The sequence below is a fragment of the Episyrphus balteatus genome, chromosome 2 (assembly GCF_945859705.1).
Source record: "Episyrphus balteatus chromosome 2, idEpiBalt1.1, whole genome shotgun sequence".
Lineage (NCBI taxonomy): Eukaryota > Metazoa > Arthropoda > Insecta > Diptera > Syrphidae > Episyrphus > Episyrphus balteatus.
Genome location: NC_079135.1, coordinates 24,493,660 through 24,519,919, shown reverse-complemented (window position 1 = coordinate 24,519,919; position 26,260 = coordinate 24,493,660). Strand labels below are relative to the sequence as shown.

General features: G+C 39.8%; 2 protein-coding genes across 2 annotated transcripts; one reads left to right on the top strand and one right to left on the bottom strand.

Moving 5' to 3' along the window:
• The first annotated feature begins 10,402 nt into the window (after positions 1-10,402).
• On the top strand, positions 10,403-12,512 carry LOC129910283 (esterase-5B-like). The gene is made up of 3 exons (XM_055987609.1): positions 10,403-12,076; positions 12,135-12,258; positions 12,330-12,512. Exons 1-3 carry the CDS (start codon positions 10,696-10,698, stop codon positions 12,445-12,447), a joined length of 1,623 nt encoding a protein of 540 aa, XP_055843584.1. The 5' UTR covers positions 10,403-10,695; the 3' UTR covers positions 12,448-12,512.
• A 3,328-nt stretch (positions 12,513-15,840) lies between these two features.
• On the bottom strand, positions 15,841-22,081 carry LOC129910289 (mitochondrial import receptor subunit TOM22 homolog). Its single transcript, XM_055987620.1, has 3 exons — positions 21,383-22,081; positions 21,084-21,122; positions 15,841-16,821 (listed from the first exon to the last, which is right to left on the bottom strand). The coding sequence occupies exons 1-3, from the start codon at positions 21,488-21,490 to the stop codon at positions 16,510-16,512; spliced, it is 459 nt and encodes a 152-aa protein (XP_055843595.1). The 5' UTR covers positions 21,491-22,081; the 3' UTR covers positions 15,841-16,509.
• Positions 22,082-26,260: the final 4,179 nt, after the last annotated feature.

The following is a 26,260-nucleotide window of genomic DNA, read 5'->3' as shown; positions in this document are numbered from 1 at the left end:
ATGACCCACGTGGGGCATTTGGAAATGACCCACGTGGGGCATCTGGAAATGCCCCACGTGGGGCATTTGGAAATGACCCACGTGGGGCATTTGGAAATGACCCACGTGGGGCATTTGGAAATGACCCACGTGGGGCATTTGGAAATGACCCACGTGGGGCATTTGGAAATGACCCACGTGGGGCATTTGGAAATGACCCACGTGGGGCATTTGGAAATGACCCACGTGGGGCATTTGGAAATGACCCACGTGGGGCATTTGGAAATGACCCACGTGGGGCATTTGGAAATGACCCACGTGGGGCATCTGGAAATGCCCCACGTGGGGCATTTGGAAATGACCCACGTGGGGCATTTGGAAATGACCCACGTGGGGCATTTGGAAATGACCCACGTGGGGCATTTGGAAATGACCCACGTGGGGCATTTGGAAATGACCCACGTGGGGCATCTGGAAATGCCCCACGTGGGGCATTTGGAAATGACCCACGTGGGGCATTTGGAAATGACCCACGTGGGGCATTTGGAAATGACCCACGTGGGGCATTTCAAATGCCCCACGTGGGGCATCTGGAAATGTCCCACGTGGGGCATTTGGAAATGACCCACGTGGGGCATCTGGAAATGCCCCACGTGGGGCATTTGGAAATGACCCACGTGGGGCATTTGGAAATGACCCACGTGGGGCATTTGAAATGCCCCACGTGGGGCATCTGGAAATGCCCCACGTGGGGCATTTGGAAATGACCCACGTGGGGCATCTGGAAATGCCCCACGTGGGGCATTTGGAAATGACCCACGTGGGGCATTTTAAATGCCCCACGTGGGGCATCTGGAAATGCCCCACGTGGGGCATCTGGAAATGCCCCACGTGGGGCATTTGGAAATGACCCACGTGGGGCATCTGGAAATGCCCCACGTGGGGCATCTGGAAATGCCCCACGTGGGGCATTTGGAAATGACCCACGTGGGGCATTTCAAATGACCCACGTGGGGCATCTGGAAATGCCCCACGTGGGGCATCTGGAAATGCCCCACGTGGGGCATTTGGAAATGACCCACGTGGGGCATTTTAAATGCCCCACGTGGGGCATCTGGAAATGCCCCACGTGGGGCATTTGGAAATGACCCACGTGGGGCATCTGGAAATGCCCCACGTGGGGCATCTGGAAATGCCCCACGTGGGGCATTTGGAAATGACCCACGTGGGGCATCTGGAAATGCCCCACGTGGGGCATTTGGAAATGACCCACGTGGGGCATTTGGAAATGACCCACGTGGGGCATTTGGAAATGACCCACGTGGGGCATTTGGAAATGACCCACGTGGGGCATTTGGAAATGACCCACGTGGGGCATTTGGAAATGACCCACGTGGGGCATTTGGAAATGACCCACGTGGGGCATTTGGAAATGACCCACGTGGGGCAACTGGAAATGCCCCACGTGGGGCATTTGGAAATGACCCACGTGGGGCATTTGGAAATGACCCACGTGGGGCATTTGGAAATGACCCACGTGGGGCATTTGGAAATGACCCACGTGGGGCATTTGGAAATGACCCACGTGGGGCATTTGGAAATGACCCACGTGGGGCATCTGGAAATGCCCCACGTGGGGCATTTGGAAATGACCCACGTGGGGCATTTGGAAATGACCCACGTGGGGCATTTGGAAATGACCCACGTGGGGCATTTGGAAATGACCCATGTGGGGCATTTGAAATGCCCCACGTGGGGCATCTGGAAATGTCCCACGTGGGGCATTTGGAAATGACCCACGTGGGGCATCTGGAAATGCCCCACGTGGGGCATCTGGAAATGACCCACGTGGGGCATCTGGAAATGACCCACGTGGGGCATTTGGAAATGACCCACGTGGGGCATTTGGAAATGACCCACGTGGGGCATTTGGAAATGACCCACGGGGGGCATTTGGAAATGCCCCACGTGGGGCATCTGGAAATGACCCACGTGGGGCATCTGGAAATGCCCCACGTGGGGCATTTGGAAATGACCCACGTGGGGCATTTGGAAATGACCCACGTGGGGCATTTGGAAATGACCCACGTGGGGCATTTGGAAATGACCCACGTGGGGCATTTGGAAATGACCCACGTGGGGCATTTGGAAATGACCCACGTGGGGCATTTGAAATGCCCCACGTGGGGCATCTGGAAATGCCCCACGTGGGGCATTTGGAAATGACCCACGTGGGGCATCTGGAAATGCCCCACGTGGGGCATTTGGAAATGACCCACGTGGGGCATTTGGAAATGACCCACGTGGGGCATTTGGAAATGACCCACGTGGGGCATTTGGAAATGACCCACGTGGGGCATTTGGAAATGACCCACGTGGGGCATCTGGAAATGACCCACGTGGGGCATCTGGAAATGACCCACGTGGGGCATTTGGAAATGACCCACGTGGGGCATTTGGAAATGACCCACGTGGGGCATTTGGAAATGACCCACGTGGGGCATTTGGAAATGCCCCACGTGGGGCATCTGGAAATGACCCACGTGGGGCATCTGGAAATGCCCCACGTGGGGCATTTGGAAATGACCCACGTGGGGCATTTGGAAATGACCCACGTGAGGCATTTGGAAATGACCCACGTGGGGCATTTGGAAATGACCCACGTGGGGCATTTGAAATGACCCACGTGGGGCATTTGAAATGACCCACGTGGGGCATTTGGAAATGACCCACGTGGGGCATTTGAAATGCCCCACGTGGGGCATCTGGAAATGACCCACGTGGGGCATTTGGAAATGACCCACGTGAGGCATTTGGAAATGACCCACGTGGGGCATCTGGAAATGCCCCACGTGGGGCATTTGGAAATGACCCACGTGGGGCATTTGGAAATGACCCACGTGGGGCATTAGGAAATGACCCACGTGGGGCATTAGGAAATGACCCACGTGGGGCATTTGGAAATGACCCACGTGGGGCATTTGGAAATGACCCACGTGGGGCATTTGGAAATGACCCACGTGAGGCATTTGGAAATGACCCACGTGGGGCATCTGGAAATGCCCCACGTGGGGCATTTGGAAATGACCCACGTGGGGCATTTGGAAATGACCCACGTGGGGCATTAGGAAATGACCCACGTGGGGCATTTGGAAATGACCCACGTGGGGCATTTGGAAATGACCCACGTGGGGCATTTGGAAATGACCCACGTGAGGCATTTGGAAATGACCCACGTGGGGCATTTGAAATGCCCCACGTGGGGCATCTGGAAATGCCCCACGTGGGGCATTTGGAAATGACCCACGTGGGGCATCTGGAAATGCCCCACGTGGGGCATTTGGAAATGACCCACGTGGGGCATTTGGAAATGACCCACGTGGGACATTTGGAAATGACCCACGTGGGGCATTTGAATTGCCCCACGTGGGGCATCTGGAAATGACCCACGTGGGGCATTTGGAAATGGCCCCACGTGGGGCATCTGGAAATGCCCCACGTGGGGCATTTGGAAATGACCCACGTGGGGCATTTGGAAATGACCCACGTGGGGCATTTGAAATGACCCACGTGGGGCATTTGGAAATGACCCACGTGGGGCATTTGAAATGCCCCACGTGGGGCATCTGGAAATGCCCCACGTGGGGCATTTGGAAATGACCCACGTGGGGCATTAGGAAATGACCCACGTGGGGCATTTGGAAATGACCCACGTGGGGCATTTGGAAATGACCCACGTGGGGCATTTGGAAATGACCCACGTGAGGCATTTGGAAATGACCCACGTGGGGCATCTGGAAATGCCCCACGTGGGGCATTTGGAAATGACCCACGTGGGGCATTTGGAAATGACCCACGTGGGGCATTAGGAAATGACCCACGTGGGGCATTTGGAAATGACCCACGTGGGGCATTTGGAAATGACCCACGTGGGGCATTTGGAAATGACCCACGTGAGGCATCTGGAAATGCCCCACGTGGGGCATTTGGAAATGACCCACGTGGGGCATCTGGAAATGCCCCACGTGGGGCATTTGGAAATGACCCACGTGGGGCATTTGGAAATGACCCAGGTGGGGCATTTGGAAATGACCCACGTGGGGCATTTGAAATGCCCCACGTGGGGCATCTGGAAATGCCCCACGTGGGGCATTTGGAAATGACCCACGTGGGGCATTTGGAAATGACCCACGTGGGGCATTTGGAAATGACCCACGTGGGGCATATGAAATGCCCCACGTGGGGCATCTGGAAATGCCCCACGTGGGGCATTTGGAAATGACCCACGTGGGGCATTAGGAAATGACCCACGTGGGGCATTTGGAAATGACCCACGTGGGGCATTTGGAAATGACCCACGTGAGGCATTTGGAAATGACCCACGTGGGGCATCTGGAAATGCCCCACGTGGGGCATCTGGAAATGCCCCACGTGGGGCATTTGGAAATGACCCACGTGGGGCATTTGGAAATGACCCACGTGGGGCATTAGGAAATGACCCACGTGGGGCATTTGGAAATGACCCACGTGGGGCATTTGAAATGCCCCACGTGGGGCATCTGGAAATGCCCCACGTGGGGCATTTGGAAATGACCCACGTGGGGCATCTGGAAATGCCCCACGTGGGGCATTTGGAAATGACCCACGTGGGGCATTTGGAAATGACCCACGTGGGACATTTGGAAATGACCCACGTGGGGCATTTGAATTGCCCCACGTGGGGCATCTGGAAATGACCCACGTGGGGCATTTGGAAATGGCCCCACGTGGGGCATCTGGAAATGCCCCACGTGGGGCATTTGGAAATGACCCACGTGGGGCATTTGGAAATGACCCACGTGGGGCATTTGGAAATGATCCACGTGGGGCATCTGGAAATGCCCCACGTGGGGCATTTGGAAATGACCCACGTGGGGCATCTGGAAATGCCCCACGTGGGGCATTTGGAAATGACCCACGTGGGGCATTTGGAAATGACCCACGTGGGGCATTTGGAAATGACCCACGTGGGGCATTTGGAAATGACCCACGTGGGGCATCTGGAAATGCCCCACGTGGGGCATTTGGAAATGACCCACGTGGGGCATTTGGAAATGACCCACGTGGGGCATTTGGAAATGACCCAGGTGGGGCATTTGGAAATGACCCAGGTGGGGCATTTGGAAATGACCCAGGTGGGGCATTTGGAAATGACCCAGGTGGGGCATTTGGAAATGACCCACGGGGGGCATTTGAAATGCCCCACGTGGGGCATCTGGAAATGCCCCACGTGGGGCATTTGGAAATGACCCACGTGGGGCATTTGGAAATGACCCACGTGGGGCATTTGGAAATGACCCAGGTGGGGCATTTGGAAATGACCCAGGTGGGGCATTTGGAAATGACCCACGTGGGGCATTTGAAATGCCCCACGTGGGGCATCTGGAAATGCCCCACGTGGGGCATTTCCAAATGCCCCACGTGGGTCATTTGGAAATGACCCACGTGGGGCATTTGGAAATGACCCACGTGGGGCATTTGGAAATGACCCACGTGGGGCATCTGGAAATGACCCACGTGGGGCATTTGGAAATGACCCACGTGGGGCATCTGGAAATGACCCACGTGGGGCATCTGGAAATGCCCCACGTGGGGCATTTGGAAATGACCCACGTGGGGCATTTGGAAATGACCCACGTGGGGCATTTGGAAATGACCCACGTGGGGCATTTGGAAATGACCCACGTGGGGCATTTGGAAATGACCCACGTGGGGCATTTGGAAATGACCCACGTGGGGCATTTGGAAATGACCCACGTGGGGCATTTGGAAATGACCCACGTGGGGCATTTGGAAATGACCCACGTGGGGCATCTGGAAATGCCCCACGTGGGGCATTTGGAAATGACCCACGTGGGGCATTTGGAAATGACCCACGTGGGGCATTTGGAAATGACCCACGTGGGGCATTTGGAAATGACCCACGTGGGGCATTTGGAAATGACCCACGTGGGGCATTTGGAAATGACCCACGTGGGGCATCTGGAAATGACCCACGTGGGGCATCCGGAAATGACCCACGTGGGGCATTTGGAAATGACCCACGTGGGGCATTTGGAAATGACCCACGTGGGGCATTTGGAAATGACCCACGTGGGGCATTTGGAAATGCCCCACGTGGGGCATCTGGAAATGACCCACGTGGGGCATCTGGAAATGCCCCACGTGGGGCATTTGGAAATGACCCACGTGGGGCATTTGGAAATGACCCACGTGAGGCATTTGGAAATGACCCACGTGGGGCATTTGGAAATGACCCACGTGGGGCATTTGAAATGACCCACGTGGGGCATTTGGAAATGACCCACGTGGGGCATTTGAAATGCCCCACGTGGGGCATCTGGAAATGCCCCACGTGGGGCATTTGGAAATGACCCACGTGGGGCATTAGGAAATGACCCACGTGGGGCATTAGGAAATGACCCACGTGGGGCATTTGGAAATGACCCACGTGGGGCATTTGGAAATGACCCACGTGGGGCATTTGGAAATGACCCACGTGAGGCATTTGGAAATGACCCACGTGGGGCATCTGGAAATGCCCCACGTGGGGCATTTGGAAATGACCCACGTGGGGCATTTGGAAATGACCCACGTGGGGCATTAGGAAATGACCCACGTGGGGCATTTGGAAATGACCCACGTGGGGCATTTGGAAATGACCCACGTGGGGCATTTGGAAATGACCCACGTGAGGCATTTGGAAATGACCCACGTGGGGCATTTGAAATGCCCCACGTGGGGCATCTGGAAATGCCCCACGTGGGGCATTTGGAAATGACCCACGTGGGGCATCTGGAAATGCCCCACGTGGGGCATTTGGAAATGACCCACGTGGGGCATTTGGAAATGACCCACGTGGGGCATCTGGAAATGACCCACGTGGGGCATTTGGAAATGGCCCCACGTGGGGCATCTGGAAATGCCCCACGTGGGGCATTTGGAAATGACCCACGTGGGGCATTTGGAAATGACCCACGTGGGGCATTTGAAATGACCCACGTGGGGCATTTGGAAATGACCCACGTGGGGCATTTGAAATGCCCCACGTGGGGCATCTGGAAATGCCCCACGTGGGGCATTTGGAAATGACCCACGTGGGGCATTAGGAAATGACCCACGTGGGGCATTTGGAAATGACCCACGTGGGGCATTTGGAAATGACCCACGTGGGGCATTTGGAAATGACCCACGTGAGGCATTTGGAAATGACCCACGTGGGGCATCTGGAAATGCCCCACGTGGGGCATTTGGAAATGACCCACGTGGGGCATTTGGAAATGACCCACGTGGGGCATTAGGAAATGACCCACGTGGGGCATTTGGAAATGACCCACGTGGGGCATTTGGAAATGACCCACGTGGGGCATTTGGAAATGACCCACGTGAGGCATCTGGAAATGCCCCACGTGGGGCATTTGGAAATGACCCACGTGGGGCATCTGGAAATGCCCCACGTGGGGCATTTGGAAATGACCCACGTGGGGCATTTGGAAATGACCCACGTGGGGCATTTGGAAATGACCCACGTGGGGCATTTGAAATGCCCCACGTGGGGCATCTGGAAATGCCCCACGTGGGGCATTTGGAAATGACCCACGTGGGGCATTTGGAAATGACCCACGTGGGGCATTTGGAAATGACCCACGTGGGGCATTTGAAATGCCCCACGTGGGGCATCTGGAAATGCCCCACGTGGGGCATTTGGAAATGACCCACGTGGGGCATTTGGAAATGACCCACGTGAGGCATTTGGAAATGACCCACGTGGGGCATCTGGAAATGCCCCACGTGGGGCATCTGGAAATGCCCCACGTGGGGCATTTGGAAATGACCCACGTGGGGCATTTGGAAATGACCCACGTGGGGCATTAGGAAATGACCCACGTGGGGCATTTGGAAATGACCCACGTGGGGCATTTGAAATGCCCCACGTGGGGCATCTGGAAATGCCCCACGTGGGGCATTTGGAAATGACCCACGTGGGGCATCTGGAAATGCACCACGTGGGGCATTTGGAAATGATCCACGTGGGGCATCTGGAAATGCCCCACGTGGGGCATTTGGAAATGACCCACGTGGGGCATCTGGAAATGCCCCACGTGGGGCATTTGGAAATGACCCACGTGGGGCATTTGGAAATGACCCACGTGGGGCATTTGGAAATGACCCACGTGGGGCATTTGGAAATGACCCACGTGGGGCATCTGGAAATGCCCCACGTGGGGCATTTGGAAATGACCCACGTGGGGCATTTGGAAATGACCCACGTGGGGCATTTGGAAATGACCCAGGTGGGGCATTTGGAAATGACCCAGGTGGGGCATTTGGAAATGACCCAGGTGGGGCATTTGGAAATGACCCAGGTGGGGCATTTGGAAATGACCCACGTGGGGCATTTGAAATGCCCCACGTGGGGCATCTGGAAATGCCCCACGTGGGGCATTTGGAAATGACCCACGTGGGGCATTTGGAAATGACCCACGTGGGGCATTTGGAAATGACCCACGTGGGGCATTTGGAAATGACCCACGTGGGGCATCTGGAAATGCCCCACGTGGGGCATTTGGAAATGACCCACGTGGGGCATTTGGAAATGACCCACGTGGGGCATTTGGAAATGACCCACGTGGGGCATTTGGAAATGACCCACGTGGGGCATTTGGAAATGACCCACGTGGGGCATCTGGAAATGCCCCAAGTGGGGCATTTGGAAATGACCCAGGTGGGGCATTTGGAAATGACCCAGGTGGGGCATTTGGAAATGACCCAGGTGGGGCATTTTGAAATGACCCACCTGGGGCATTTGGAAATGACCCACGTGGGGCATTTGGAAATTACCCACGTAAGGCATTTGGAAATGACCCACGTTAGGCATTTGGAAATGACCCACGTGGGGCATTTGGAAATGACCCACGTAGGGCATCTGGAAATGCCCCACGTGGGGCATTAGGAAATGACCACGTGGGGCATTTGGAAATGACCCACGTGGGGCATTTGAAAATGACCCACGTGGGGCATTTGGAAATGACATTTGGGGGGCATTTGGAAATGCCCCACGTGGGGCATTTGGAAATGACATTTGGGGGGCATTTGGAAATGACCCACGTGGGGCATTTGAAATGACATTTGGGGGGCATTTGGAAACGACATTTGGGTTGCATTTGGAAATGCCCCACGTGGGGCATTTGGAAATGACCCACGTGGGGTATTTGGAAATGACCAACGTGGGGCATCTGGAAATGACATTTGGGGGGCATTTGGGAATGCCCCACGTGGGGCATCTGGAAATGCCCCACGTGGGGCTTTTGGAAATGACCCACGTGGGGCATTTGGAAATAACCCACGTGGGTCATTTCCAAAAGCCCCACGTGGGGCATTTCCAAATGCAACCCAAATGTCATTTCCAATAGCCCCACGTGGGTCATTTTCAAATGCCTCACGTGGGGCATTTCCAGATGCCCCACGTGGGTCATTTCCAAATGCCCCACGTGGGTCATATCCAAATGCCCCACGTGGGTCATTTCCAAATGCCCCACGTGGGGCATTTCCAGATGCATTTGGAAATGACCCACGTGGGGCATGTTGAAATAACCCACGTGGGGCATTTGAAATGACCCACGTGGGGCATTTGAAATGACCCACGTGGGGCATCTGGAAATGCCCCACGTGGGGCATTGAAGATTATCATGTTTTCCTTGAGTTAAGATAGTAAGACCTTCTATATCACCAGAATATACGCTTCAAAAACGCTACAGTGGTCAGGTAGACGGAAAGAATGTCTAACATTTAGAATATCTGAAATCTCCAGGGAAATTTCGTTTCCCTATAAATTTTTCAGCATTTAAAAAAATATATAATTATAATTATTTATATCTTCTTAACCAACAAAAATTGAATGAAAAGGGCCTTACTATCACCCTAAACTGTACCTGTTATGCTTTCAACATAAAAAGCGTATAGGTATCATCATCGTGCTTATAAATGTTTGCAATGAATCTATCTATCAAAATCAAACTATTAACTTGTTTAATTAGGAATAACAACATCATCAAACAAAACTACTTCATCAAGCTTGTCTATAGTTTCTTTCCTCTATCAAAGGGGTTAATGTACCTATGTAAAAAAAACGAATCCAATAAATTACAATATAATTGTATACCAGAAGTTCTGAACATTTAAATTGCCAATCATTTTGTACAGCTCATTACCATATCAATGGCTAATATGATAATAATAATTGATATAAGCTGTTTAGTTATTAAGAACACTTCTATAACCAGGTTTATGGATGAATAATACAATACCCACAGCAAAAAAAAGTGTGTCAATTAGATTATTTATTCATAAATCTGACTATTAAACTTAAAACTATTCCATCTGTCGAATATGGAATAGGTAAAACAAAAACGCTTTGGGGTGCGATAGATTTATTTTTATTTACATTGGACCATTCAATGGCTTATCTTCAAATAAGTCGGGCGTAGACTAGACATTTGCATAGAGAGAGATAGAACCGCTCAGCTTAGTTAAGATAGGACAGACAAAATTTGGTGACAAAGTGAAAGGTTATCAGACCTAAAATTGAATCATAATTTTGGATTCAAGTTCAAAACATATTTCGCTAGTTTCTATTCGACCGTTACCGTGATAGCTTCGTTACTCTCTAGAACAACAATGACAATTTTAGCAAAATTAATTTTACTAATATTTTGTACTGTGCCAATATATTCCATCCAAACACCATCTGATCCAATTGTTCAACTTCCAAATGGCAAAATTCGAGGTCTAAATCATGGAAGCTACTTTTCCTTCGAATCAATTCCCTATGCAGAGCCACCAATTGGCGAAAATCGATTTGAACCTCCAAAACCGTTTACCGGAAATTGGTCTGATATTCGAGATGCAACCAAATCTCCACCCAAATGCATGCAATGGGATCAATATTTATTCAAGGAAGACCTATTAGATGGTCAAGAAGATTGCCTAACGATAAATATATACACTCCCAGCATTGGAGGTAATAAGAAATATCCAGTTGTGGTTCTAATCCATGGTGGAGCTTTTATGTTTGGAACTGCTGACCAAAGTGGTCACGATTACTTAATGAAACGACAAGACACAGTTGTTGTTAAGATGAACTATCGTCTGGGACCTTTGGGCTTTCTTAGTACCGGAGATGATGTGATATCTGGAAATTTCGGATTAAAAGATCAGCTATTAGCTTTGGAATGGACAAAAGCTAATGTGGCTGCTTTTAATGGTGACCCGGAAAGTATCACAGCATTTGGATTTTCAGCTGGAGCAGCTTCGGTACATTTGCAAATGATGAATAAGAATTTTGAAAAAATTGCTAAACGTGCTGTTTCATTGAGTGGAACTTCATTTTGTGATTGGGTAATTATGAAAAATCCAGCTAGAAGAGCTATTGCATTGGCTAAACACTTGGATTGTCCTACTGAGACTTCATCATCTATTAAATTATGTTTGAAAAAGAAGAAAGCTGCTGATATAGTTCGGGCAGTTAGTAAACTTCAAAATATTGGCTATAATCCAGCTATTGTTTTTGGACCTGTGATTGAGTCGAAAACTGTTTCGAATGCATTCCTTTCTGAACATCCAGAAAATATAATTAAAAGTGGAAAATCAGCTCAAATTCCATGGCTAGCTTCATATTCAAAGGACGATGGAGGATATAATGCCGCTGAATTGATGCAACAAGATTCAAATGGCAAAGAAATGATTGAAATTTTGAATGATCGTTGGAATGAATTGGCTCCTGTGAATCTTTTCTTTGAGAATTCTGTTGATGAAAATCAATTAGATGCCTATTCTAATAGCCTTAGAGAGAAATATTTAGGAAACAAGAGATTTTCTGCCGAAAATTATAAACTTGTACAGAATATGTATACTGATCTTTTGTTTGCTAATGGAGTTAGGAATGCATGGAAATTACATAAGCAATATACTAATTCTCCAGTTTATGCCTATGTTTTTGATAGTCCAGCTCCTTTGGGTATTGGACAAATGATTTCAAGACGTTTTGATATTTCATTTGGTAAGTTTGTTATTAAATTTATGAGTATAAGTACTGTATTTCTGCTTTTATTCCATAGGTACTGTACATGGTGATGATTTCTTTTTGATGTTCAAAAGTCCAGTTCCAGTTCCGTTTTCTAAAACTCAAGTTGTACAAAGTGAGACATTTTTGAACATGGTTGGAGAATTTAATGCCAATGGGTAAGATTTTTTATTTTTTTTTTTAATTTGTGTAATCCCCTATTTAAAAATATATTATGTATAACTTCTAGAACACTACAATTTGCAGATTGCAAGTTTAGGGAAAATAATGCAAATACAAATGGATTTTATGTAATGGAAATAAAGCCGAACAGCTGTGAAACGAGTAATTTTGAAAATATGTTATAATTTTTTGGTTTAAAATACGATTGGTGTTGAATATGAAAATAAAGATCTAAAAATAGTATCAATCATTTGGGATGTTTTATTTTTCAAATGGGCCATTGAGTTTTTTCTGAATTCTTATAGCGTTTTCGTTTGGGAATTCTTAGAACTGTCCGGGACTGTCCGATCCGGAATGCCAAACGATCAGTGTTGTACAGAGATGGCAAAAATTGGATTTTTTTTGATTTCCTACATTTGTTACGTCTACTACATAAATGAGGTAGTTAACGTAGTTTAATGTAGTTAACGTAATTAAATGTAGCAGACGTAGCGCTAGACGTCAAAATGTAGTTTGAAATGCCAATTTTACCACCAAATTGTCAAAGTCTTATTCAAATCGAAATACATAGCTGTGATAGTGTAAATTTGAATAGAATATTTGAAACCAGATGGACTTGGGGTGGTTTCTTTGAAAAGGTTTTACTTTACGAAACCAAATTCTCACGAAAACACAGCTATTTTTTTTAAATATTTTTGAAATATAACATTTTTTATGTAGTTATTGCACGTAGCAAATGTAGGTAGTACATGAAACAAATCAAGCGAGTAGTTTATTCGATTAACTACGCGTAGTTAACCGAGTAGATTACCTGACGTAATCTACTCTGCCATCTCTGGTGTTGTATACTTTTTTTTGATTCTGAAGTTTGGGTTTCTTTGTATTTGTGAAACATCAAATGCGAACGTCTGATGAAAGTTTTGTTTTTTTATTTTTTTTTATTATTATTAAGTTATCTATTCTTTTTTTGTTTTTTTCACTTTATTTTAATATAGTTTAAAGTTTGTGCATAGTTAAAAATCTAAAAATTGAGAAATGAACAACAAAGAATGACATTTTATTACTTTGACGTCTTAAGTGTGAACATGTGTGCGTGATTCTGGTTTTGATTCTGCCTCAAAATTCAGAATCGATTTTCTCTTCTTTTCAGAATTAGAACTGTCATTGAGTGCCAAACGAACAGTTTCAGAATCGTTCGGAAGAATTCCGGACAGTCCCGGACGACCAAACGAAAACGCTATTAGTTAAAGGTGTTCTCTAATAGTTCCTACAAAATAGCATTATGTTGGTACCAATTTTGTTCTTTATTTTTTTAACGTTTCTAACGATTTTGATAATTGTTTTTTTTTTTTGCTCATCAATAAAAGAAATCAAAAAGAGCGTAGGTACTTTTTTGGAGCTCAAAAAGCAATTGAGGAAGTTATTTTTTTTACTTTACAAACCGGATTCAGTTTTTTTTGTTTAAATTTAGGTTCTAAAAGTTTCACATAAAAAGTTTGAAAAATTTAACCAACTTGAACCATTTCGTTTTGTTTGCAGTTTGTGGGCACTGTGGCGTATGTGGAACATTTTTTTATTTTCAGTTCTGTTTTTGAGCAATTAAAGCCTGGCACGCTGTTCGCGCTAAATTTTACCCGAGATAAAATTCCCACAAGTTATCGATTATTTGTATGGGATCCATTTTAGCTCAGATAAAAATTTTCGATAATTTGTATGGGAGCTAAAATATAATTTGTATGGGAGCTAAAATTTAGAGCGAGCTGCGTACCAGGCTTAATCAAATAAGGAATTACTAACGAAATGTATCACTAGAGGGTTTTTTTTACCAGCTCTATTTATGATATAAATTTTTTTTTCGATTTTTAAAGAGATTTTTCTCAAAAGCGGCTCTAAAGATTTTAATTAAAAAAATAAATCCACTGTACCAAATAAATTCTTACTTTTGAAATAAAAAAATATTTTCTGAACCGCTCATAACCGAACCTGTCATAGAACCGTTTTCTTGATTCCTTACTTTTGATTGTACGAAAGAGTTTTAGTTATCTTAAGAGCCCCCGCATACTACAAACTTTCTATCGGCCATCAGTTGAATCGGTCTCTTATTCAGTATGAAAGTGCGCACACTACAACTATTAAGTATCGGCCGCTCAAAAAGTTTGTTTTGCTTCACAATTGCCTTCAAACTAAAATATTTCCTACCTAGCCGACTATTTTTTCGGCTCAAAAATTTGAATATGGAACAATAATGTATGCTAATTCTTGTAAGCCAAAAAACAAAACACTTTCTGGATTAACATTTTTTATATCTCTTTTTCAAAATTATGACCATAATATTAAAAAATTTTTTTGCACAAAATCAAAAGCAAATGTGAATTTGTCCCTTTTTCGATAAAAAAAAAATTAAAAGTATGATATTCGACTAACTTTTTGTAATAATCCAGTAACTAGGCATTATTATCTTTCATTTAAGCCAACAAAATATTTAATGGAATATTTTTTACGAATTTTTAAAAATATGTTACATGAGAATAACGCTGGGTCCGAACGGGTTTACAACGGTGCGTGTGACTAAGTCGTGAAAATTATTTTTTTCAAACGGCTCCAATAATTTTCAAAAATTCTTTGTTATTGAAGAAATCTTATAGCATAGGTACTGCATTTGGAGCTGTAAATAATTTTAAAAGATGATTTCGTAATTTTAACAATTTGTATGTCTCTTAGTGTAATTTTTTTTTAAATTTAAAATGTTAATTGATACTTATCTTTACTCCTGCCTCATTTTTGATGAAGCTTAAGGAAATCGCTCTTCATGTTCATAAAGAGTTTTTATTTCGATGAAATTGTATTCGGGATAAGGTCTCCCAGTCGAAAAATTCCCTGAACATTGTTCTTATCTACTGTTATAGTTTTGTTCCCTTTTCGTCAACAACAAAAAAATCGATAAAGGACCAAATATCTCATCTTTCCCCAGGCGATCTTACACGAAATGTTCCAATTGTTGGTAACATGGCGAAGTAAGTTGGAATATCCTCTAATAGAAATCATTTTGCAGAAAAAAAACAAAGCCCTTAACAAAGTTTCTACTATAAATAGTACATAACAGACAAATTGGCTTTAATAAGGCTTAAGTTTTAATCAAGTAAGCGTTTTTGAAGTGTTAAATGATCTCTATGAACGAAATTGCCTTTGTCTTGAAGCAACAAATTAAATGCTATTCCATTCGAAATTTCGTAACTGGTTTGATTCTTCTTATTCTTTTTATTCGACGCTAATACATGTCAAGGTGTGGAGCCTGTGTGGCTCGCCAGGTTGACCTCAGAAGTCGGCGGTAAGCCTCCACAATGCATGGTGGTATTTTTGCATTTGCTTGTACAGGAGTTTTTAGACCTAACTTTCTTCTTAATTCGCAGTTGATTGATAATAATAAAAAATAAAATTAAATAAAAAGCAATACATTGTTGACCTAGAACTTTTATTTTTAATTGCTAATGGTTTACTTTCAATAGATAAGTTCATAATTTATTTTTGTTTTTTTTTTTTGGTTGCTTGTTAACATTAACATATTGTTTTGTGTAATAGTAATTCTATTTTACCAACAATCGGGAAATGCATATTCACGTCATTTGCATACTTCTTTTCTAATTTGCAACTCTAATTTGTTTCTACGAGGCTTAAAATAAATTTAAATGGATTAACGTGTTGTGTAAATATTTTTGCGACTTTAAATCATTCATGATTGAGAACTCTCTCCATGCCGAATTAGTATTGCCGATTTTTCTCTTCCATTCAAACTGGCTCCTTCTGCTAGGTAAAAATCAAACCATCAGTCAACAAAAATATTTAAACACACGTTTCAACCTAGTTTTTAAGGTGAATGTTTTAAGTTGTTTATCAAAACTTTAAATCTGTTTGCCACTCAACACAATGCGCTAGGACATACTTAAGACAAAAAATCAAAACTGTCCTGAGCGCTCTTATAAAAAAGGTAAAGTTTAAGAACACCCTCTGAAGCGTTCTAGCGAGTGTATAAGCGCAAACAGACCTTAATTGGTTTTTGTTTTTAATTGAAAGTCAATTTCGTTAAATGTATTATCTCGCTTTACGTGAGACCGTTTATATATGATATTTTGATCATATATATTATATTTTTTGTAATTATTAATGTATAATATATATATCGAATTTAAAAAAAAGAAAAAAATGAACAAAAAAGAGTGATAACGAATTTCAATTTAAAAATAAAATTATTATCGTTGCATGGGTGGCATTAGGGCTCCGCCACCACCAGCTGCTATTGCTGAACCGGGTCCTAAGAGAACTTGCTTTTGCTGTGATTTTTGCATTTCCTCCATTGTGGCGCGTTCAGTCTCAAATATTACTGGCGCAAATAAAATCACCGATGTACTAAAAATGATCCAGGTGGCATTGCACGAGAAACCATAGAACCCTTTGACGCCGCTCACAGTTGTGTCAGTTAGGGCTCCAACAACTTTTCGCACTGGCTCGGGGAACATTTCTGTTAAGCCCCACAGTCGCTCAGCGAATGTTTCATCGGGTTCCTGGAAACAAAATATAAATAAAAATTAATATTAAAAACGATTTGAAAATTAATTATAATCAGTATTTGAAACATACACACATAAGGATGGGATTTTAATTAGAAATTTTAATACAAAACAAATTGAGCTAAAATGTTTTTATTTGCTCAATAGGTTGAAAGCTAAAAAAAAATATTTGAAGAAAAATAATGAAGTAGGTAACGAAGAAAAAAATATGATCAAGTAAAACTCATACAGTAAGAATAGACTAAAAGAAGTCGAAGAAAGGAAACCGTGAGTGATTCAAAAAAAATTTAAAGAATTATTTTAAGTAAAATAAACTCAGCAACAATTTTGGGGAATATATTTTACTGTTCTTAAGATATAAGTTTTTGTAACCTTTGACGGGCCTAGCGAAAGGAGGATACTGAAAGGATGTTTTTTTTTAAGAGAGAGAGACATTAAGGATATCCACCAAAGGACATCTTTGTACAAAGTCGAAATAAGTGTTAATAAGTTATTTTGTTTTGTTTTTATGTTCTATTACTAACCTCAAAAATCAAATTAGGTTATTTTTGTTTTGAGTCTTTTCGGCAAAAACCATAGGCGGATCACAAGTGTGAGAATCATGATCCCCTCGACATCGAGATCTTATCACCGCCGAGAAAAAGAAAGAGGAAGGACATCTTTGTACAAAGGACATCTTTGTACAAAGTCGAAATATGTGTTAATAAGTTATTTTTTTTGTTTTTATGTTCTATTACTAACCTCAAAAATCAAATTAGGTTATTTTTGTTTGGAGTCGTTTCGGCAAAAACCATAGGCGGATCACAAGTGTGAGAATCATGATCCCCTCGACATCGAGATCTTATCACCGCCGAGAAAAAGAAAGAGGAAGCATTCCGTTCACAACTTCAAAAGTTGTGCTTTGTGCAGAAACATGAATTCTGTCAAATGACATATAAACAAAACAAAGAAAAATTCAAATCAAGTTAAATTGGTTGTTGTTAAATTGAATCGCGTTTACTCGTGTTTTGCTTTAAAGTTATTTTATTTTAACGAATTAAACGTAAAATATGAAATTGTGATTGCATGTCTTCCTTAGTTTTATTTTCTTATGAGAGAATTCTCTCCAAACTCTCAGAAATTTGACAAACTTCCTAATTTAGATCACAATAATGTAGAATAGACCTTATGTTTTGCAACAAAAAATTCCAATTAAAGAACTATTCTTCGTTAAAAATATACTTCTTTATTTGCTCCTTTCAAATCATCAAGAAAATACAAAAAATCATATTTTCTGAGCAAAACACAGTCTTTCTTGTCTATTAGTTTGGCATTTGTGTCAAATCGGTTTAGGCCGATTTTCTTCACTATTACTCAACTTGAAGCAAACTCGAGAGTTGGCGAACTTGAGAGTTGACATCAACTCGAAAGTTGAGACACGAGTTGAGAATTTGTTTTCTTCACTATTTTTTTCTCAACTCTCGAGTTTTAAAAACAGAAGTTGGCCAACATCAAGTTTGAAAAATATCCCTGGGATATTTGTGACAGTCAGTTTTAAATATGAAAAGCAATCGTGTATGTCATTTAAAACGAAGTTGTGCATTTTTTGTTAGTTCAAAAAGTCAAATTCGTTTTTAAATTAGAAATAAAATTATATCGTTGTTTAGAATGCATTTTTCTTTGTTTTTTTTTGCTATAAATTAATTTTTAACATATCTCTCTTCTTGTGTAAGTTTGTGCTTTGTGTGTGTGCCTCTCAATAATTTTGAAATGATGTTAAAGGAAATCGGTGGAAAATGTGTCATAAAATCTTATCATAACTGTCTGCCTTGGAATAATATGTTTTCATAAATTTGATTTAAAGTGCATCAATGAGCGATTTAAATGAACGTGGAAGTAAACCCTTTGATATGTGCATATGTACGTAATGTGTAAATTTTTCTTTAAAAAAAAATTCCTAAGAGCCATTTCATGTGTTATTTTTCAGGCATTCAAAATATTTTTTTTTGTTTTTATCGCGATATTCAGCATAAAAAAACGTTTGAAACAAAAAATTGAAAAAAAAAAACATGACATTTCATAAAAAATCTCAAGTTTGCTTTCTCAACTTCTACTTATTTCGGAAGTTGAGAAAACCAGAAGTTGATCAACTCGAGAGTTGAGAAACGAAATTTGAAACTGTCAATTTTTAGTGAAGAAAAACAAAATCACAAGTTGAGAATAAAAATCCTCAAATTGAGTTCAACTTGCAGTGAAGAAAATGGCTCTTAAACGATTTCCTAATCCGTCTTGATTGCTATATTCGGGCGACTGATATTATATAGATAGTTTCAAAGGAACAACACCTTTTCCACCATCTGCTTAAAGGTTTTCTTTTGGTGTGAGGTTAGTTAAGCCATTCAAGACTCAATGAAATTCTTACCTTTTTTCATATTTGATTGGGATTTCATAAAATGTTTAAAAATGTTTAGTCAAGTGATATACGATAAATATTTGTATAAAAAGTTGTGTCTGATTAAAAGAGAAAATAATAATAATAAATAAATAAACAACAACAAACGATAGAACAAGGTTAAGATACATAAGTTTACGTGCAAATTCGTATCCCAATATTTTCAGATCTTATTAAAAGCCTCAAGAAAATCACAACTTCGGAAAATGTTTCAAGCTAACATTAAAATTTCATTTTCACTCGTAGTCAAATTAAAATCAAAACAAATTCTAATATTGATGCATTTAAACTTGTGTATGTTAATGCAGTCTACATTCTCGTAGTAGACTAAAATAAAATGCACGACTGGGTCGCACGTACTTGTTCTCGTAGTTCAAAGTATCTTTATCTTTAATATTAGAAAGTTAAAAAAAAAATACATTTTCAAAAACTTCTTTGTGAGTTTTTTTTTTTTTTTTAATTTTGAATAAAATTGACTTATGCTTTGATGAAATATATGAACTTAAAAAATAAGTTAATTTTTGAATAACTAAAAATACAGTTTTGTTAGAATCAATAAGAGTATTACGTACACCAAATTTAATCAAAATCATTAAAGCCATTTTCGAGAAAATTGCAATACCTCAAAAACGTTATATGGGAGATATGCGTTAAAAAGGAGATATTAAATAAAACGGTTCTAGGGAATTACGTAAAAATCATCTGTACAAAGTTTCAAGCAAATCCATCAATCCGTTTAGGCTCTTTTTACTTTTACTTTTTAGACCTTAATATTTCTGAACGTTTCCTCCAATCGGCTAAGTTAATAGTTGATATTTAAACAAATTTGTTGTTGCTTATTGGCCGGTTGAGCAAATATCAAATATCACCTTAGTTGATTGGGGTCGTCAATGTTTGGAACATTTTATTTCGACCAAAATATACCTGATTTTTTGTGAATTGATTTACCTTATAAAAAATTAATATTATTTTTGTATGTTTTTTAGTTATCATAATTCCATTATTTGATAGATAAATCTGTCGCAGCGGAGACAATTCTAAGTCTTTAAAGTGCACAGATAAAAACACCATATAAATCACTGAATTAAAGAAACATATAAGTATAAACGGATTAATAATATCCACTTCTTAAGATTCAGGATAGAACCAATCAAATAATGAGCAGATTCGATTCAGATAGGAATTGCTACGCCTATCATCAAAATGCTTTTCGCAATCTTTTTTTTTATAAAATCATTTAATTTTCCCCTATGTTCATTGAAAAAGGTTTAAGGCCTTGGATGCTGATCAATTCTGAAAGCAAATTCATATTGCAAGGTTTTCAATTGTGAGATTATCGTCCTTGGATATTTGTCTAATGATTTTCATTCTGACAAATATTGATAACTTATAAAAAGTTTAGTATTGAAAAAAAAAAACTAGTAAACAAGGTTTATCACGGTACACGTTGACCCCGAAGCGTAGCTACTAGTTAGAGGTATAGACCTGATTTTGCATCCAATTAGAGTAGAAAATGTACAAAAAAGTAAACTGAACCTACATACGTTTGGTAGGACAAAAGAAAAAAAATTATTAAATAAATTAAGAAGCACTCTCACATCCCACTTTTTTTCAAAAATAACCTATCCCGGCAATAAAACAAACAAAAAATGCCCCAAAAATAAATCCACAAATCAATTTATAAGGTATCTAATGAAACGTAACAAAATCAGAGGAAGATTTTAATAGATTCATATTTTTTTTATTTTTTCATCTACGCACAAAATTAGTGAGGTTACGTTCAAATAACCAATTAGAAAATAATTTCAATTTAATAAATACTTACATCTTCATAATTCTCGGCATCTGAATTACTTGTAGTTTTCTGTAAATCAAGAGACAATAATTTAAAATCCATTTAATTTATAAGTTTCTCAAAGAAAAAAACTATATGAAAATCGATTTTCCATTCGACTTTTCCGAGAATGATGGCAAAAGTTGGTTGGGTCGTGGGAAATGGTTATGGGTCGATGGAAAGCAAACCCCATCACCCAAAAAAAAAAACACCAACAGACACATGCCCCGGAAAAGAAGAATGAAAAATCGGTATTATTTTTTGTGTGACAAGTTTTACATAATAATTACATTAACTACGGCTTTTCTTTCTGGAGTTTCATCTTTGCTTCCGCCCAGCGAAGACATTCCGCTATCTTTCTCGTTTTCGATGAACTCGATATCTGGATCAGAGTCCATCAAATCTTCAACCTTTACGGAATCCACTTTTGCGTTTTTTTTATTACTTTTTATTCGCTAAAAGCGATACACAGAAAATCTATTTAGATTTTCTTTTCTCAAAATCGTTTGGTTTCGTATATCGTCGATAAGGGGAATCACGTGTGGTTTCTTTTTTGAGGATATTGGGGAGATTAATAAGACAAAAATGCAAATATTGACAAAGGAATTGTGATTAATTGAAATTAAATTTTGTTCATTTAATTTTTATTTCTTTTTCTTCTTTGTGGAAAATAAATGGCGATAAGGCTGCTCTAAGAACTAAGAACGTCGAACACGCATCGACACGGCGAAAAATACTTTTCTATTTCTATGAAAATTTTGACATTTGCCAAAGGAAAAGAAAAACCATGCGATATAGATATGGTGACAGATATGTCACTTTGGTTTGAAAATAGATTTTTGGTTATTTGGTTTTTTATTTAGTTTTGAATTAATTTTGGAAAGTTTTTGAAAGAAAAATAATTTTGGAAATTGTGGGCATATAAAATTTTATTTATATTATGATAAGACCTTGAATAATCATTAAATAAATAAAAAATTATTTTACTTTATTTGTTTTATTTTCTTTTTCAAATTGTTATCTTTGTAGTGTTTTAGGCGACATCTAGGTATGTAGAATACAAGTGATACAAAATGACAACATTCAACACTTATTTCTATGTTGAGGTTTGATTGCATTGGGTTGATTTTTTATTTTCACTTTTGAGTCTTGTACCTACCTGCACTTTCCATTTGATTTTCTTTCGATTTATCGAAGATTAAACCATTTATTTGGAAAACAAATTGTAGGGCAAATTAATTATGTGCGAACGATAAATTACGTTTGAGTTTTTTTCTCATTGCTTGTCTTTCTTATATTTCTGTTATTTTTTTATTTTAGTATCTTTGTTTTTCAGTATATACTTTAAGTAGGTTCAACGACGCTGTTCTTCAACGACGACCTAATACAAGTAACAACTTGTATAAGGTTCAATACAAACTATTTTTTTACTTGTGTGAGAAGAAGGACAAGTTTTATGCAAATCATTTTGGCGCACATTACCGAATTTCCACAAGACCTTCCTCCACAGGCAATTCACAAGCTAATAGGTTGTGACGAACAGCGTAAAACGATCTTATGCAGGCCTTTTTACAAAACAATGAAACATTTTAGGGAAGTTATAGCTTCGTTTAGGAAACTATCATTTGCATTTGATGTTATAATAAGGCCTTATAGAGGTTGTTATCCCAACTAACATTTCAGCTTCGGTTAAGGTATTACAAAAGCTACATTTCAGCTTCTTTTAAACTATAGTAAGGTTGTTGGGCATGGAAAAAGGAGAACGTTATACAAGTTTGACTGTCTGTAAGGATCTTAAACGAAGCTTTACCGAAGCTCTACCGAAGCTTTGAGATTTGACAGATAGCTTCGGAAGAGCTTGTATAATTCTTTAATACATGTCTTATCGAAATTAAAAAAACAACTACAAAAACAAAACAAGAATTCTTTTTTAACTGGTTTTAAATCATGTATATTATCTTTTGATCTGATATTATATATAACATTCCATTAGTTTTTAGTAAATCTATTAATAATAATTTTAAAAGTATACAATTTTTTTACCACACCCAGGAATCGAACTTCGTATCTGCTTGGTGGTAGTCCACCACTCTACCCACTCGGCCATCCTAGTATATTCATTAATGAAATCAAAAACTTAATCAGTTCAAATAGCAAAAAATGTCTGAGCTAAATTATTCAATGTCAAAACCAAAAAGTGTCCGTGCTAGATTATTTAATATCAAAACCAAAAATCAAATACAAAACTTGGTAATTTCTGTAAAGCTTCTATAAACTCATTAAACAGGCTTATAAGAAAAACAAGCTTTCTTCGTTTAAGTTTCTTTAAGAGTATTTAAACAACTTATTAGAAGTTGTTAAACAAGTCCGAACTTCTATAAGCAGTTAAATTCTGAAGTAAGCTCAATACAAGCTGTATACAAAGTAGAACCTGCGAGATTTCAATTTACAGAAGCTGTTGTGCTAGTTGGGATAAGATGTTGAAATTATGAATAAAAATAAAAGATTTTATTGAACTTTATTTTTTCTTCTTTTTTGACCATTTCAAAAAAAGGGAGCTACTTGATACCTCACATTGAAATGGAATATTTTTTTTTTCGAATGCACTAGAAAAGTTGCATACTTTCAAGAAAAAAAAACATTGCATACTTAAGAGAAGAAAATATTGCATACTTAAAAGCCAAAAACATTGCATACTTAAAAGAACCTCTTGGAACAGGGCTTAGAGGCCTTCTGTCACTTGAAAATACGAGGCTTCCTTAGAACGGTTCAAAAAGGTCTTAAGAAGGCCTTCTTTAACTAAAATGTACAAGGCTTGCTCTAAACACTTCTAGGAAGCCTTTAGAAGACCTCCTTTCTTTCCAAAATGGTTGACTTGCGTAATCAAGCCTTAAACTAAACATCCCTACTAACAATTTTGCTTCTATAATGCTTTACAGAAGCAACAATTGCATCTGTAAAGCTTTATAGAACCAGTATTGTTTGTCGGGATATACAAACTATAGCTTGTCGAATCGAAAAAATTTGGACCTTATGCAAGCCAAATTGTTACTTGGGTTGTTCTGACGTTTCTCACAAAACTGTGCTTTCCTGTCCTGTTCTGATTTAGAAAAATCCTCTTTGAACACAACTTTTAAGGACCAGTTGTACAAATGTGGTTCAAGCTTGGTTTAGGAATTTAACTAACCAATTTCGGCGCTATGGTTTAGCTGGGGTTCTAGCATGTAGGAAAAAAAAGTTTGGATGTAAATAACGCAGCAACTAGAACTCAAAGAAACTTTTGGTTTTCAGTTATGAATCCAGCTCAAAGAGACCTCTAACGGCCATATTATTCACTAGTTTAAAAAATACATCTGGATGCAAACAATATCAAAATGTCAAAAATAAATCCAATTCCATAATATTCACTATTTAAATCCAATCTTAAATCCAATTTTTTAAATCCAATCTCGTTAAATCCAAACAAATTTAAACTGCTCTCTGGAGGTCTGTTTAACTTTATAAATCCAGATGTAAAATTAATTTCCACAGTGTTCAGATGTTTTTTTCACGTATTTTGTGAAGGAAAAATAAAGATAAATGCAAATTATACAAAATTTATTGAATAAACATATAATTTTTTTTTTGAGTGAATAATATGACCAAAATATTAAATCCTTGGATTTATTAAATTCAGATTTAATGGATTGGATTTAAAATAAACTTAAATCCAAACTAAATCCAGAGTGAATAATATGGCAGTAAGCCTTAACTACAATAACCTAAAAAGTGAAAAAGTGGGAAATTTACAAAAGTAAAAAATTTTATTTCTTTCTAGCGCTATTTGTTTTTGGAAAAAACTACAAAAATTGTTTTTTTTTAAACAAAAAAAAAAATAAGCTTTCTGCATCATTATTTTTAATTTTGTGATCGGAGAAAAACTGTGACAAAATGAGTTTGAAAATTTTCACTTTTTGACGATAAATTTGGAGAAGATTTTTTTAAATGCATTTTTTGGCAAGGGATTTGGATATTTTTCGAAAATCTAAAAAAAAAAATTTGTAATTTTTTGACCTACCTAAATGTATAGACCTGTTCAATGTGAACTCATATCTGTAAGCCGAAGCTTATTTCGAGACTTTGATCCGCAGATATCCGCCTCCGAATGTAAGCAAAAGTATGTTTGAATGCAAATAACTCAGTAACTAGATCTCAAAGAAACTTTTGGTTTTCAGTTATAAATCGAGCTTAAAAAGACCTTTCTTTTGATATCTCACTCGATGAATTTGGAGGAAATTTTTAAAGATGATTTTTTTTTTCGGCAAGGGGTTAACCTTGGATTTTTTCAAAAATCTGAAAAAAAAAAATAATTTGTATTTTTTAAATAAACGCATAGGACTATTCACTGTTAACTCGTATCTGTAAACCAAAACTCGTTTCGAGACTTTAACCCGCAGATATGCGCCTGCGAAAGTAAACAAAATATGTTTCGATGCAAATAACTCAGCACCCAGACCTTAAAGAAACTTTTGGTTTTCAGTTATGAATATAGCTTAAATAGATGTTTATTTTGATGTCTCACTAGATGAATTTGGAGGAAATTTTTTATAATGCTAATGTACATAGGTAAATATTTCGGAAATCTAAAAAAAAACGAAAATAGAAAATTTTACTAAATGCATAGGTCCTTTCACTGTGAAATTATATTTGCAACCCGAAACTTTTTTCGAGACTTTGACCATATCTTTAAACCAAAACCAGAGACCTTTAAATACAAAGTCTTCTAGAAAGTTGTAACTTCCACAGTAAAATTTGTTTCCGAGGCAAGCTTTATATAGAAGCTTTAATTTTAAGATTTGCTCACTATTGTCTTTAAAGAAAATCAAACCAGACGTTATGTTATTTAAAATTTATTATAAACAGTTAAATAAAAAAAAAAAAAAACAAAACAACCACATTTGTTTTATTCGTAAATAATTTATATTTTTGTCTTAAATTTCAACACAAAAACATTAAACAAATTTGTTTGCCTTTATTCGTAGTATTTTTTCTTTTCTCTTTGGATGCTTATATACCTTATGATAGTAATTTATTGCATCAAAAATGTTTTTTTTTTGGTAGATTATGTATATAGTAGGTATATTTTTTTATTTTATAGGTTATAGTGATTTTATTCTTTTAGAAATATT